At 40.4% G+C, this 17,469-nt stretch overlaps 1 protein-coding gene across 6 annotated transcripts in view; it reads right to left on the reverse strand.

The window, feature by feature from the left end:
* Window positions 1–17,469, reverse strand: part of CNTNAP4 (contactin associated protein family member 4) — a 250,036-nt gene that overhangs the window by 32,498 nt on the left and 200,069 nt on the right. For all 6 annotated transcript variants that reach the window (XM_040982339.1, XM_040982340.1, XM_040982341.1 and 3 more), the window contains 2 exons: window positions 3,942–4,112; window positions 2,524–2,742 (listed from right to left, as the gene is read on the reverse strand). In XM_040982339.1, coding sequence (XP_040838273.1) covers window positions 2,524–2,742; window positions 3,942–4,112 — 390 coding nt within the window. The remainder of the gene's footprint in view (window positions 1–2,523; window positions 2,743–3,941; window positions 4,113–17,469) is intronic.

Below are 17,469 nucleotides of genomic sequence, written 5' to 3' on the forward strand. Positions count from 1 at the left end.
TCCCATCGGGCAGCGCTGGTTTTCTCCTTAATCCTTGAATCCATCTCCCCCATCACCTTAAACGTGATGCCAGGAATTCTCGTTTCTGATGTTCCCCTTGCTTCCCTCTTCCCTCTCATTTTGCCTGTGCTCAAGCTTTAAGACCCTCAGAGGGAACATCCTCAGCCCACAACCCAAATAACCACCTGATTCCTCACTCTGCTTTTACTTTACTGCACTTGTCATTTTCTGAAAATGTACATCCATATGTGTGGGCTTATTTGCTTCTATCTGGACAACATACACACAGAGCTAACTTTTCTCTCATTGTTCCTATTGACAGCCACTTGCTTGTTACACTGAAACACACTCAGAAAGGCAGAGGACTTCTCGGTCATAGTAAGTGCTTCATTAAATTAGCCCTAATTACCGTCATTTTTAAATAGTTTTTCACCCACTGTGCTGCAAATCAGTGTAACTTTTTAATTATACTTTGCCTTTCATTGAGCTTTCTACAGGGGGAAATATCTGTATCTTGCAATGTTGTAAATAGATAAATTAGTATTTTGTTTGCTAAGCATTGCTTTACTCACTTGGTGGAAGCCCCCTCCTAAGGGAGCGTTCTGTTCCGTGATAGAGGGAATGAGGAACACGAGCCTCTTCCACAGCCTCTCCCCAGCCAACAGTCTGACATACCCGAGCCCGTGAGCCTACATGGGTCCTGTCAAGTCTCACCACGTTAAGCCATGCCTGCTTACTCGCAGTTCACTGTCAGCAGGAAGGGGGACATTCTAATGATCAGATTTTACTAAGAGGAGATACAACTTTTTGCTGGCAACTTTCTCTTTACTTTTTCTTTTTTTAAAATCTGCAATGACTTTGACTTAGTAATAATCAAGATTTCCATTTTTAAGACATTCAAGTCCGAAAGCCACCCTTCAACCCAAGCACAGATGGGGATGTCGGAGGCCTAACCAATTGCCTCCATAAAGATGAAATCTCTCAGATACTCATTAAACTCACATTGCATGAGTGATGCCAAAAGATTCGAACCATTCTAAAACAGTTTTCTGATGTCATATTAGTACTTCATTACAACTGTCTGAAACCAAATTAAGGCCAGGATTCCTATCAGAGGTAAAATGCAGTGGCTCCATCTCCCTAGAGTTGAAATTCATACCAAGGATGAAAGGTCATCTACAGGCAAAATGCAGCATATTTCACTGAAAAATTCAAGGACTATTTCAGCCCTCTCAATTTCCAAGAATAGTAAGGCTATTTCCTAGTTCCTGACAGATTTTAAATTGCCATACCTTTTGTTGTGGCCATCTCTCATTTTTTGTAATTCAAGAAATATCTGTGTCAATTTTCTCACTCTGCTTCTAGCATGTTATTAAAAGAAAAGTTATATATTTCTTCTCATGTATTTTTTATTATTTCCATAGCCTTAAATAACTCAGTCTAGTGGTCACAAAATCATGATTAGGTTGTCTACCCTAGTGCCTGACTCATAGAGGCTCTTCATTAAATATTTATGGGATGAAAGAAAGAATAAATGATACAAAATAATGAACACATAAATTCATTGGGAATCTTAAATATGTCTTAGTCAAATATGTCACAAATAAGCTTCCTTCTTTATGCTGAGACAGCGCTAACAAGATGAGGTTGTTAAGCGACAATCTATGTAATAGGGGTCTAATAAATTTTGTTCCAAATGTAACTCTTGAAAATGCTTAAAATAAGATTTCTGGTAATTCACCATTTATCCTGCTTTATGGTATCACTAAATTCTTATTACTATTGTAGTGAATGAGAATGGGCCAAGGAAGAGATAATTCCTTGAACTTCATAGCCCGTAAGTTCTGGAGAGTAACTAGGAAAAAATAAAAAACAAAACAAACACACCCGCTAGGGTTTCATGGGCAAGTCTGAGATGTGAAGAACGCAGAGAACACAGGGACAGCACTTAGATACAGTTACAAAGCAGTGATCAGAACGGGTCAGAAAAGTGCTCCAGATGAGCAGAAATGGCAGAGTGTGTCTGTAACACAGGGAGGGACACTGGCTTTGTCATGCTTTCCTGCTATTGGTCTGTTTCTGATGCAGCATCAGCAAAGAAATGCCTGCATAGCATCAGATGGAATAACAAGGAGCCGGCCTTAAGAATTCTGCAGGCCTTTCATGATACACCTTTCCAGTATAATACACACTGGATTATGTTATACATACAGTCGGTAATGATCTGTAATATTAAATAAACACAGATACGCAAGTTCAGGAATCTATCCAGCACAAATCTGAGTCTCACTCATTAGTAGGATTTCTGAATGCAAGCTAGGTATGTCACCTGTGTATCTGGGGAAATACGCAGCCATGGGACGGCTACAGGGAAGAAGCAAAGCAGCAGGCAGTCTCCAGCATGGATTCCAGAGAAATAGTGCTTGTTGTCATGATGCTTTTCACAGGTGGTGTTATTTCATTCCCCCTCCCCCCAGTTACACGATATAATGAAACGATCCACTGCCTAAAATTGGAACGTACCCACAAAAAGCTGACTGTTGAGCTGTAAGAGCATGTGGCCGTCCGCTGGGGCTGGCTGTGTCCTCGGGGAGAGCTGGTCCACTTGGATGGAAGCCTCTTTCACGTTCCTTTCAACTCTCACATGGTGCCACTGGTTGTCGTTGAACTGGCTGGGTGACTGCACAGAGATTTCGAAAGGGCCATTCCCCACGTCAAACGAGAAGGTGACAACTGTGGGAGCTGGAAAAGTTAGATATTAAGGACTGTTCACGTGGCTCAGAGCTGAGTCCATGGTGCAATCAGCAGCAGTGCCATGGCCTAAGAACCACCACAGGTAAAGGCCAGGGTTCAAGAGACAGAGCAATAGTGTAGTGGCTAAAGTCTCGCCTTGCATGCACCAGCATCCCATGTGGGCACCAGTTCATGTCCCGTCTGCTTCACTTCCCATCCAGCTTTCTGCGGTGGCTGGGGAAGGCAGCAGAGGAGAGCCCACAGCTTGGTGACCCTGCACCCTCCCACATGGGAGGCCTGCAAGAGACTCCTGGCTCCTGGTTTTGGATGGGCTCAGCTCTGGCCATTGTGGCCACACCTGTGGAGTAAACCAGTGGTTGGAAGATCTTTCTCTCTGGCTCTCCTTCTCTCTGCACATCCACATTTCCAATAAAAATAAATAAACATTAAGAATAGATACTAAGAAAAAATAAATATTAAGGGTCTGATAGAGAAATGGTGAATGCAGAGGACGCAGGTTTGCTTGAATTTGAACATTACTCAGTTTCTGCACGTGTTGAAATATCTTTGACACCCCATAAATTCAATTTTTAATGTATCAGTTTAAATTTTTTTTTCAAATATACTGGTTTGAATTTTATGAAAAGCCACAATATCAGTAAATAAACATGTGTTCTTACATGTGAGATGTTAAAATTTACATTAATTTCTGGAAAAAAGACACATTTTTTAAGAAATCCACCCTCCAAATAAATTTCATATTGATAAAAAGTAGAACTATTTATTAAAAAATAAGTAACACTTGGCATTTTATATAAAAATAGTTATTGTAGATTTTTGCGTAATTTTTAAGACATAAAATCTACATTTGACAGTAAGCTCTTAGCAGCAGCCTGAGTGAATCAAAATGAGTGGCTGATTTAATTAAGTAATTTTGTAATTAATTGGAATTTTAAAAAATTTTAATTATTTGAATTTAAAATTCTTTCTAATTGGGTTCTGAAAAACACCAATAACTTCTCTAAATTATCGCATAGCAAATGTCTTAATTTTCTACCAAAAAGACATGGTAGTATAGAAATGGACTGAAAGGACATAATAAAGTCATGCAATTGATAAAGCAGAAAAACACACACTTTAAAAACTAGTTGAAGAACTGACTACAAGATAACAGAACCCCATAGACTTCTCTGGGAGAAGCCACTTACAGCGTAGCTCGATTCGAATGAAATCGGTGATGCCCAGGTTCTCCAGAAACACCCCTGAGGAAGAAGTCGTCTTAAAAAAGAACGAGACGTCAGCACTGAGCTCGCCATGGAAGGTAGGGAAATGAAGGTAGGAAGCCTCCGTGTTGAAGGAAGCTGAATTCCAAAATGACCCTGTTTATAAACACACAACAAATTTTTAAGTAGAAAGGAAAAATAAAATTCATGAAGTAGCACCAATGACATCACCACCTTATTTCCCCACTTTTGTAATTTTTACCATCTAAAATACTACTCATTTTTATACATTTGCTTTTCTTTGTTCTGTGAACTCCACAGTGCACAAACATGGGATTAGTGGTTTCACAGGGACTGACAGCCTGGATTTCTTCTCGCATGATGGCAGTGGTCTGACTGCTAGATTTTAAGTTAGAAAAACATCCTCAAACTAGCTACAATACTGTACTAAGGTGATCTTTAAAAAGAACTGCCAAAATTTGATAAATGGCCTAATTTTTTATAACTTGAATTTTTAAACACCCACTTGCTTTGAATAACAAAATCCTAACTTCAAGAAGCTCACTGGGTTTCTTGTTCTGACACTTTAACATGCATAACTCATGGAGATATGTTCCCAGCTAACTCTTTTCATTAATGCGTGCTGTGCTTTCCTAAGCTGATCTGGCATTTTAAATATTCTCATCTAATTAAAGACCAAGACATAACATGAAAATGCTCTTTCATTCAAAACCATCCCTCACTCCATCTTAGAAAACCAAAGTAGATGAACAGTGGATGAAGAGTTCCTGACAAGGTCACCGTTCCTCCGAGCAGATAGTGTTTACCGGTTTAAGACACAAAATCAAAGACCTGACAGAAGCCAGGTGATGCAGGGTGTCATGCTGTAGGTTAAGCCTCCAGTTGCATCGCCTGCATCCCCTATAAGAGGGCCATATGGAATCTGGGATGCTCTGCTTCCAATCCAACTTCCTGCAAATGTGCCCTGGGAGACAGCAGATGATGGCACAGTCCGTGGCCCCTTGGCACTCGCCTGAAAACCGGAAGGGAGTTAAAGCCTCCTAACTTCAAGCGGACTCAGCCCTGCCAGTTGTGAGCGCTGAACCAGCAGATGAAGATCTCTCTTACTTTCTTTCTTTCTCACTCTCTCTCTCTCTACAATTAATATTTATTAAAATAGATCAATTTTTAAAAATTTAGAGTCAAATAAAGCCATTTTTAAAATGAGAGAAGCCAAAAACTTAAAAATAATTTCTTTGCAAATACATCTTACCTTCCCTTTCCATTTCTAAAAATCGGTTGTCACTTTCCTTTTGAAAAAAGAAAAGTACCAAGGATCTTCCACGACGGGAAGTATGAAAAATGAAATGTGAATTCAAGAGCCTGAGCTGACAGGGGTGAAATCCACCTGGCTGCTTGAGCTTGATGAGGAGATTATCAGAGACGTGGACTGCACATAGCTGCCACCGTCAGCACATCCTTAGCCCATCAAACACAAACACACATCCTGAGTTTTAAGCAGCTGCTTCCATGCACACACTCAACACCAGATAACATTCCCCTGTCTAAATCATCTTCCTGGTGGAAAGATGTATTGATCTTCTGCAGTTGTAAACAATTTCAAAACAACAGTTCATTATGATTGCCAAGAACAGATAGCTAGCTGGTTAAAAATCACCAGAGTGGACTCTGCTTCTACATGTTCCTTAGATTTTTAATTCATCTCCCTTAATTTGAACCAATCAGCACCTAAATAGATTCTGGGGTGGGATTTCTCTTTCTGTTCAACCTGACTGAAAAGTTAATTTTCAGCTAGGATATACACAATATTGGCATGGAATTCATTGTGCTGAGAATCTACTTTGAGGAGGCTCTTTGCTTTTTTTCCCAGAGTCAGATGAAAGCCTATCTAGGCACATCAAGCCCACGCCTGATGCTTATTTTACAGCAATTTCTAAGCACTGACATCTTACTCTTTAAGAAGGAGACATGAAAACACAGAACACCAAGTCCAGAATGAATACATTTGTCTTCTTCAAATTTTATTACCTGGTCTATTTTTAGAAAGGGTTAGATATCTTTCTGTTGAAACTTTACATATGAAAATTAAAGTAAAGCTGCAAATTACAGGATATTATTAAATTATGGTTTGCTTAATTACAACAGGAATCATCAGAATTATGCTAATATTTAAACTAGATACTATTCTTTTCAAGATGCAATGTTTCATTTCTTTCATATTGAAAACAAACTAACTCAATGAAGCATCATACAGAAGACTTCAGGGACCTGACCAAAACAGGGAAACCACTCTGAAATGCTACTCTGCACAATGAACGTTTCTACTGTAATGAACACTGCTTATTAGTTTGAGTCGCTGAAACACTCTCACACATACGATATCTATTATATTTAGTTAGTCAACTTTATCTTAGAGTTTCACAACAGATAGAAAATGAGGTAATGGTCTTATGACTGCAACAAAAATAAACCATGGAAGATTATCCTAATTAATGAATAATTAATAAAACCATAATCAGCAGATCTTTTTCAGTTACACACAAGGTGGGATATTAGAAGTTTGTAATTCCTTTGGGACTGCCTCCTTTTATGTTTCCATAATAAAGAAATTATATAACAAAAGCTGCAAAGTTACAATAGTAAAGAAGGATGTGTTGTTAAATTCCAAATATAATGTAAAAAAAAAAAAAGCAAATTTAGGAAAGCCAATGTATGTGATCATTTAAAAATAACTGTTTTTCTTAACTCATATTTGAATCATTAATAGAACAGCTATCTTCAAGCCTTGCACAGACATAGCAGAGTTCAGTGTTGCCCTAGGGCTGAGCAAATACGGCAGCCGAGGCAGGGCAGTTACCATAGTCTCCACAAGTACAAAATAATATATTGAAATGCTGATGTGAGGAATAATAGAGCAGAAAATGCTTCTGCCAATTGTTGAAAATCATTAAAAATGACAGGATAACTGGATGATATCAACCTTAGCTGATATAAGAATTTTTTTTAATTTTATTTATTTAAAGGGAACAAATTTGGTGCTTTATATGTACATTCTTAAGAAACTATGACACCTCCTACCCTGACTTCCTATAGCACTCACGCCCAATCTTTCCTCTCCTTCTTTTCTTATTTTTCTTTTAATTTTTGCAATGGCATACTTTGAATCTACAGTCACCAGCTTAACATTTCACTAAATAAAGAATTCAACAAGAAGGAAGTAGAAAAGCTCACTGTCTCTCAGGAGTATCAGCAAGGGCTATGTACAGGAACCACATCTCAAAATGTCAAGTTCATACACATACATGCTTTCTTTGTACACATATATTAGTTACCACAAATCAGAGCAAACACATAATATCTGCCTTTTGAGAACTGGCTTAGGAAGATCAAACACATGTCACATTACCAGAACGTGAAAGCTGAAGTATTGGTTTCACAATTCACTGTTGCTTTAGCATTTCCATTCTTGTTTTCAACCATTTATGAGCCTCGGGAGGAATCAATATCAGCAAAATAAAAATGAAGAAAATGAAATCTGGTGGGAGATACTTAGGTTTTATATTGCATATCATTATAAAAGAGAACAAACTTGTTCATAACATTTTTCATAGATTAACTATCCCCTACCCAAAAGATATAAATACTCAGTAAGATCGGATGCTGCAAGCGGAAAGTGACAAACCCATCTTCTGAAGACAGAACAACAGGTGCCATTATATTCAAAGGATTTTGCAATTCATGAAGGGGCTCTTTCTTGCCAATATTCTATTAGTTTTGTGCAAAACTGCTTTTATAGTAACATCAAATGCACACATTAGGTATATACAAATTTACATACTCAAAAACATACAAGTTTATTTTGGAAGAAGGTAGAAAAATGGAATTTTGGGACAGTCACCTGATCATATTTAGCCTAGATGTAAGGTGATAATGAAGATGTTACAGCTGATGAGTAAAATTTATTCTAATTTTCTCTTACATTATCCATGCAGAACAGAGTACAGGTGAAAAGAGTGTGAAATCAGATCAGGTAGCTAACAGAGATATCCCTTTCAGATGGGATATCTATCTTCTTTAAACCAAACTATTTTAACTATTAAATGACAATACTGCTATAAACAAAGGAGAATATATTATAAACATAAGAACATATTATAGGACCCGACATGGTGACCTAGCAGCTTGTGGCCTGGGAAAGCAGTAGAGGATGGCGCAAAGCCTTGGGACCTTGCACCCATGTGGGAGACCTGAAAGAAGCTCCTGGCTCAGCTCCGGCCATTGCGATTACTTGGGGAGTGAACCAGTGGATGGAAGATCTTTCCTTTTGTCTCTCGGTAAATCTGTCTTTCCAATAAAAATAAAGTTCCTGGCTCCTGGCTCCAGATCGGCACAGCACCGGCCATTGCACTTACTTGAGGAGTGAATCATCAGATGGAAGATCTTCCTCTCTGTCTCTCCTCCTCTCTGTATATCTGACTTTGTAATAAAAATAAATCTTTAAAAAATGTTTTTAAAAAGAAAATATCATAAAGCTGGTCTCACCAGATCATATAATAGAATTTCGGTCTAGGCATCCAGCCGAAAAGAGGTGCAACCATCAAAACAGTTTTGAAAAGAACAGTCTGAGAAATTATAGTTTATTCAAATGACATCAAGTTGACATTCTTGGTTTGAGGAAAACAAGCAAGCGCTGAATTAGAATTAAGCAGGAGCTTTTCACTGAATGCACACTGATGAAACCATGACTCTATTATTTACATAAGTCGAAGGGACTTGCCATTCAGATTACTGCCTTCAAAAACAAGTTCGACATCACATGGACTATGGGAGGGCATTTGGAAAGTCAACTAGCAAATGGAAGGCTGATCTTGCCCTTGTTCTCACTCGCTCTTTGCATTTCAAATAAAACACATTTTTGAAAACATGAAAGCCAGCCTCTAAAAAATTTTTTAATTTAATGAGAAATATAAATTGTAAAAAAATCATGCATGGATTCAAAAACTTTTTGAACCAAAACAGACTTATGTTTTAATTTATTTGTATGAATTCTTGAAGTGATCCTATATTGGTTATGCAAAGTACTTCACTAAACCATAATAACTGAAAATAAAAAGTAGTGGATTATTCATAATCATACACTCATTGCCTAATTATTTCTACATATATATGACTTAATTACAAATTCACACATGTTGCTGAGTACAGATACACTATTTATATATGTAAATACGTAATGGATATAACACAACGCCTACTGTAAGCACGAAACACAGCTACGCCGTCACACTATACACACGTTCCCTGACAGACTTCACTGTCCCAGGCTCTAAGAAGAGTCACACCCTCCCTCTGTCCACACACACAGCATCCCATGGATTTGCAAATCTCCCTCACAATCTTCTTTAAAGAAAAAGCAGGAGTGATTCCATAAGCTCCCCTCACCACACCTGCTTGCTTAATCACCCACGTTCTACAAGCTCTCCTGCCAAAACAGATCAGTTAACTGCGTCTCACCTCTCAGCTTGATCTGTTATTCATTCTCCCAATCTTAGAATCCTTTCTTCCCACTCACCACTAAACTCCTCCATTTATAATCTTAAACCTGTACTGCAGACCTTCACTCCTCGGCCCTTGCCAACACATCCCACGACCAAGGGCAGTGTTGATCTCCAACCAAGTGGCTAAGTTCAACAATCAGTCCTCACGTTACTTGGATGATTGACATCTAACATAGCTAATGTCTTCTCCTCCCAGAAACATTTTCTGTTTCACTAGAGTCCAAAATACCCACACTCCTTTGTTTTTCTTATTGATGGTGTATTTCTCTGATTCTCTGTCTTCCTGTATTTCGCTTCCACCCTCAGCCTTAGAGTGCTGGACTGTCTCAGAGCCTCATCAATACATTGCTCCATCTGCAGTAACTCTTGGTCTGTCTCAAGGCTTTTAAATATAACAATGACACCAATATGCCTCTGAAGTCTGGAACTCCACGCTGGAGGCTGAACAGCGCCTTCAACCCTAACATGCACAAAACTGAGTCCCCACCTCACCCCCATAGCCTTTGGCAAACTCTTGACCCAGCACCAGTATTCCCTGCTTCAATCAATGTAAATTCTTTCCCTTTACCTGATTCTTTTTTATTTTTAATTTTTTATTTGTTTGATGGTAATTACAGAGCTGACCAGGGTGGAAAGGATCAAGGATGAGGGAAGTGGGTGAAATCATTGCTTCCTAATTCTCCATTTCTTCTTGTTTCTGAAGGAAGAGTGGAGGCAAAGCGGGAAGTCACACCCAGCCTCCCAAATGTTCCAGCACCCAGGGATAGGGAACTGCCACCTGATATTCACCCAAGGTCCCACTATGGCGCATATTCCAAGGGTTCTGATCAAGTGGTTTGGATAGATCTGCAAAGCTGTTGATTTCGCCAATCCAAAGGTGATGCAGCCCTCCCAGTGTCCATTGACTGACATATCGACCTCAAGTTGCAGGCAGGACCAAGCACCAGGCCCAGGGGACATAAGACTCATTAGGTTCCCCACTCCCAATTTACACTGGGGCAACACGATAGTGGATATTGAGGTAAGGCAAGCTATGTCATCCTGGAGCCAGAAGATGTTGGGATCATGAGCCCCATGGGCGGATGATCTGGCGGGGCGTGTGTCACCTGGCCCGGGTCCCATGGCCCACATGAACACAGGGTGCTGGGTTTGTGTGAGTCCCAGGGGTGGGGATGCTGCGGGATTCGGGTCTGGCTGGAGTCTGAGGGCCCGCGTGTGAGATGGGTGCTGGATTCGTGAGCCCTGAGAGTGGGGTTCCAGAGGGATTTGGGTTGCCAGACCCTGGTCCTATGGCCTCCCTGAATGGTGGGTGCTGGCTTCGTGAGCCCCAAGCATGGGAGATTTGGCAGGGCTCGGGTTGCCTGGTCCAGGTTCTGAGGTCCACCTGCGAGGTGGGTGCCAGGTTCCTAATTGGTTCTTAAATACTTTAGTGTCATTCTTGACTCTGCCTTCTGCAGATGACATCAATTCATTAGCAAATTCTGTTTGTCCTTTCAATTATACTGATTCCATAATTCTCAATCAGATTAACAAAATCTTCCAAGATCCGATGACTGGTTCCTCTCCGAGTTCTACCTTTCTCCACATGGCTCTGCTCCAAACACTTTGGTCATTTAGCTGTTGCATGAACATACTGGTTTCTTTCCCACCTCTGTGAGAGTACTAGGCTTCTCCTCTGCCTTGAGAACTGTTTAAAGGATATAAACATGCCTTGCTGGTTTCTTTTTAGAATGTCATACTCTTAGGGATCGCTTAATGACCATTTTTTAAAAATGAACCCTCTCCTTCCTCAACATTGTGTAGTCATGGCTTTTACCAGCATGCTTCACAACATGTGCTTTTACCCATTTGTTGTCTCCCTCTCCCATAGAGAATGTAAGAGCCAAGAATACCAGCATTTTTTTTTATTGTTATTTTGTTCATTGCTCTTTCATTCTCTTGGGGGTATAGAAAAGCAAAGCACGTTGCAGGGGATAGAAAATATTCACTGATTAAAATGGCAAGATCTCCTGTGTAACTATTAGAAAGCCGAGAGTATTGTAGTGCAATGGGTAAGCCATCGCTTGGGACTCCCACATTCTATATTGGAGTGCCTGGTTTGAATTCCAGTAATTCTGCACTTCACGTCCAGCTTCTTTCTAATGTGTCTGAAAGGCAGCAGGTGATGGCCAAAGTACAACAGTTCCTGCCACCCACATGCAAGACCTGGATGAAGTTCTTGGCCCCTAGCCTCAGACTGGCCTAATCCCAGTCAGGGAAGCACCTGGGGGCATTGATTAGCAGATGGAAGATGCTCTCTGTCTCTTTCTTTCTGCCATTTGATTTTATCAATAGATAAGTTGCTTTTAAACAAAACAAAACAGTGTTCCTTTGCATGGGTAAGGACTGGGTATGCGGTATGAGAGACTGGGCAAGACAGGTGCTTGTGAGAGCCAGGGTTGGTGTAAGATGGGCTGGGCTAGATCTCGGCTCCCACTGAGCCACGCGAGAGCTGTGTCTGGGTGTGGACCAGGTGTGGCTGGGCTGTAGCATCCAACAGTAAGAACAAGAATAGGTGTGGGCCAGTTGGATAAGGCTACTGTTCCTGCCAGGACATGAAGTGGACTAACTCAGGTTGGGCCAAGGACCCACCAGTATGTGCAAGATCTGTCACTGGGAGGAGACCTGACAGGAGTTTGGGGAACTCCTCCGTCGGGATGCAGCCCCTGCATGTGAGCACAAAAACCAAGGCTAGACCAGGCCAGATTATGATGCCCGCCTGCATACATGTGGCTCAGGTCTGGAGGCAGGCCAGATTGGGTCAGTTCATAATACCCATTGGCAGGTCCAAGAACCAAAACAGGGTGTAGGACAGGCCAGGTTGGGCCATAACACCCATAGTTAATATTAGAGCCAGAACTGGGGGCTGGCTGTGCTGGGGTAGAGTGGTATGAGTCCAGAAAAAGGTCCTGGGGGATCTCCCCTGATGGGCCACTGCTCCCCGTGGTAAGCGTGAGACCTGGAATTGGGGATAGACCAGGCTGGGAAGTGCCACAACACCTATTGGCTTACACCTGAGCTGGGTTGGGGAGAGAGCCAGGCTGGGTTAACCTACCATACCCACTGATGTATGTATGAGCCAGAGTAAGTGCAGGCTGGTTGGGCTTTGTCACAACATCATCTGGCAAATCCTGGGAATAGGGACAAATCCTGTCAAGCCAGAATATAGAACTACCCGTAGTGTGAAAAATCTGGGGCTGGGAAGAGTCCCAGCAGGGAAATTGTGGGCACCTTTCTGATGGGCTGTAACTCCCACTGGTGTGCATGAGAACCAGGGCTGGGGGTGGGGATTTCTAAATAGGTGGTGGCACCCTCTGACATGAGTGTGGGCTGGAGAGCGGAGTTGTTGGGTTGAGTTAGGTAACAATGCCCATTGACATGTATGAGAGCTGAATGGGACAGCCTGGACCAGTCTGCTGCACACTGGCAAGCACAAGAAAGATAGCCGGGGGCAGACATAGTGGGTTTTTGGGTGTTGCTAGAACTAGGCTGCAGCTCCTACTGGTATACATGAGGCTCGACTGTGTGGTAGGAAGGGTTGGGCTGGCCACAGCATCCATTGGTTTATGTAAGACACCAGGCTAGAGACAAAAGTGATCCAGCAACTGCAACTACTAGTGTGTGTAGGCTGATGTGGGTGATGGACAGACCCAGACTCTGCACTGGCAAGCACACAGAAAGCCAGATCTGGGATCACTTCAGATGAGGTTTCTTTGGGGATCCCCACCACCACCACAACTGAACTGCTGGACTCAGAACTCCAATCATAGGGAAATTCACAGGATCTGTGGTCTGACCGTGGCGTGCTTGTGTCAGAACTAGGCCTACTCGGTGGCCTTAGTGGAGCAGTGGACAGCATACTCAGATGCACATGGAGGATACAGCAGTCCATTGGGGCCTGCAGAAGACATCATGTACCATCGCAGAGAAAGGAGGGCAGAACAAATTGGTCAACTACCTACCCTAGTCAGGCACTGACAGCAAAAATTTGGGCGAATGGAGACTCTAAGATGGACTTTGCCAGCCAATGGACCTTAGAAGAATTCCCTCATCCTGGGAGCAGCAAGATTATCAAAACCACTTGAGCAGAACCCTCGGAGCATGCTCCAAATCTAAGACCCTGTGATGACATTAGTTGGTCGTTCCCCATCCTTGGGTAGTAATGCTGTTGGAGGCTGGGTGTAGCTTCTCCCCTTATATCCACCCTTCCTTCAGATATAGGAAAAAGAAAGAAAAATTAGAAACAATGGCATACCCACTTTCCCCTAATCCTCAACCCTTCCCACTCTAATCAACTATGCAAACTTCATCAAAAATAATTTAAAAGAAAGAAAGAAAGCTTAGAGTAACTCCAGCTTGATTACATTATGTTGATCAGGGTAACTTGGCTCACATGCATTGTTAAGCAAGCGGAAGGAAAGAAGACAGTGAAGGGCAGAGCAGAAGGGAAACAAAAAGTAAAAAGAGGAAGAGATGAAAAGGCCAAAAAAGCTTAAGAAAATTAAAGAAAGGAAATCCAGTAAGGTAAAACAAAACCATACATAAAAAATAAATAAAGTTTCCTAGTACTGGAGAATTATCAGGCATGATAGAGTTCACAAAATTGTATTATCTTATTATTTGCTAAAATGCAATTGATTCTCACTTTCTAAAAGTAGTTTATATGCAGCCTGCCAAACCGAAGACAACACTGTCAAATGGAAGAGAAAAGAACCAAATCACCAGTCAATATCTTTTTCCAGACTAGGAGTCTCATTTCTGTAGTTATTTATTGCCTACATGCACCTTTGATTATTTAATGCATGCCAGGCAGCGGTGATTTCTCAAACATTGTTGTTAGTCAATATTGGCAAAAATGAAGAAACTTGAGTTCAGTGACTCAAGAATTTCTTAGAATAAGAAATTCTTATAGGTTTGAGAGGTGTTTTGACAAAACAACATTTCAACACAGCAAATTAACTGAGAAAAAATACATTTAATAAAGTAGGTGGAAGCATTCAAATGTCAAAGATAGAACCCTTGTTTTGTTCACGTAAAGGTGCTAAGAACAGACATTTAGACTACAATGCTGAACAATTAATACAGAGCTCAATTTATACATATATTGAAAATGTAGACTTAGTTCTTTCCACCAAGACATCTATTCCAGGAAAAGCTAATGCTAAAGGCACAACACTCGATACATCCTTATTTAATTACTGGCCTTTAAGGATAATTATTCCTTCAAGGACTCAGCAAAAGCAAGTCACCCACAAGGTGGAAAAATGACTTTGGTCTCAGATTTTGCTACAGCAGTCAGTGCTCTCAGATAAAGCAGCAATGCCCGTGAACTTCAGAGAGAAGAAAAATATTTCCAGCCTACTTTATTTTCTAAGTGCTAAAAGGCAACAAGCAGGCATTCTCAACTTGGAAAGAATTCTGAGAATAAATTGTGCAAGAGCCCTTTTGGGGAAAAAAAAAATTAAAAAGTGAAACCTACTTCAGAATGCACTACCATCATCCCCAAAGACATCTAGAGAAGCTGGGAAAGAGCAGATGGTTGCATCCCTCAGCACAGACAAAAATGGGACAATATGTGCACACTGGCAAAGGTCACAGAATGTGACCCAAAAATGTCAGCAACGAGACAAAATACAGAGTTCCTACGGAACCCAAAAATTCCACTCCCAATAATGTACTCCATAGTCGACACAAAATCACACGTGGATGTCAATATCCCCAAGGTGGGACCAGTCTAGACGCCTTTCAACTTCAGGGGAACAAGCAATGGAGTATTACTCATTTATAGGGAAGATGAAATATTCATATTCACATCAACACGCAAGCAGCTCAGTGATATTACACCAAGTGACAAGAGCCAATCGCAAAAGGCCACACATTTTATGCTTTCACCTACATGAATAATCTAAAGAGATGAAAAGCAGGAGGTGATCTCTTCCATCTGGAGTAGGGGGTCACAAAATGGAGAGCAACGCTGGTACTGCAGGTTAGGAAACTGTGAGGGCAGCCATCAGCTCCACATAAAAATACACTAAAATGATGAAATTTACCAAAATAGGATTAAACCACAAATATGAAAGATTTAATTGTAAGGCATGTGAACTCTACTTTAACAAAGATGTTATCCCAAACCAAAACCAACATGACAAATCATCCAAGTTTATTTTAGAATCCTAAAACTACCATTTTTTTTCTCAAGTACATGCAAACTCAGGAAATGACCATCACTGACCTTTCTAGAAGGGAAAATATTGGAAAATATCAACTACCTGACAGCAAAAACAAGAAAGAATCAAACTTAAAGCATTCAAGGAGCAGAGTCACTAACAACAGAACTAGTAGTTGATATTTATAAATAACTATATGAACAAAATCATCAAAAGACAAACTAGGAGAGGAGCAGGAACGAGAGAGAACACGGGATGCTGATTAGCCCATTTTTCAGCATGGATGAATACAATCCAAAAGTTAGAATTAATGTACTATTAAATTCAGTGGCTCTGTAATCTTAAAATTTTCATAACTTTTTTTCTACTTAGCAGGATTTCCATTTGAGAATATATATAAATATATATATATATTTTATTTGATTGACATAGAAATAATATAAAGCAAATCCAGTGGCTTTATTTGGTTTCTTTGTTCTCTCACTTTCAATGAAGTTTTTCAGATTCTTTTCTTTTACTTTTCTGTCTAGAGCAGTGGGATTCTCAATCTGGGACAATTCTGCACCCCAGAAATACAAGGGAGCTTTGAATATTGAGCTCCCCACTGACTTTTAATTCCATTTTCCATTTAAAGCCCGTCATATTGTGCAACAGTTAGAGACACTTTAGGTTTTCCTAATTAGAGGAAGGTGTTACTGGTACCTAGTGGGTAAAAACCAGTGACATTTCCCAACATTCACAATGGGACAGCCCCAGCTATAACAGGAAATTATTCACCCAAGAGTAAAGAGGCCCGGACACCCTCTAGCAGAGACTGGTGGCAATATCTAAAAGAAAACCTACTCTGAATTGACCATTATTTCTGAGTCATGTGATTCCTGCTGATTTACCCACTCTTTTCTTTGACATTTTTCTATAGCTTGAAAAATAATGTGTGCCAATATGTCACTAAGTTGCTAATATTTGATAGTTAAAACAAGGTAAGCATGCAATGCTTAAAAATTATCACAAGTTACCCATAATAAATATTTCAAAAGAAAATGAATTCAAGCTTTGTATGCCTATATGTACAGGATTAGCAGAAATTAATAGTGTGGGCCTGGAAATGATCAGAGTTTCTAGTCTCAAAGTGGACATATTTGGTTTTGAAATAATTTTTCCTTCCTGTTGATAAAATTATTCAAATATATAGCCTATCAATTATTTAAAAAAACAAGAGTGTACTGTCGCACAGGGGGTTAAGCCACCACCCCAGTGACACTGGCTTCCCACAAGGGCACTGGTCTGAATTCCAGCTTCTCTGTTACAAATCCAGCTCCCTGTTAACATGGTTGAGAATGCCCATGTGGAAGATCCAGATGGTGTTACAAGTTACTGGTTTGGGCCTGGTCCAAACCCTAGTGACGGGGCCATTTGGGTTGTATCCCAATGGCTAAAAGACTCTCCTTTCTCTGTCTCTGACTCTTCCTCTCTCTCTTCAACTCTGCTTTTCAAACAAATAAATATTTAAAATACAAAAGCAAAATAAAAAACTTTTTTCTGTAAGAAACTGAAAGTATATCAGTTTATAATAGATCTGTATTATTATAAATGCAAAGCAAATGGCATTAATATTGGGAAAAATTGTGTCCTTATCCGAGAGCACTTTTCCTACTGCAAGCTCTGATATATTAATGAAAAATGAATCAGATAGAAATAGATATTCTTTGAATCATTTGGTTTGCAAAA

The sequence above is a fragment of the Ochotona curzoniae genome, unplaced genomic scaffold (assembly GCF_017591425.1).
Source record: "Ochotona curzoniae isolate NIBS_2020 unplaced genomic scaffold, NIBS_Ocur_1.0 contig_3622, whole genome shotgun sequence".
Classification (NCBI taxonomy): Eukaryota; Metazoa; Chordata; class Mammalia; order Lagomorpha; family Ochotonidae; genus Ochotona; species Ochotona curzoniae.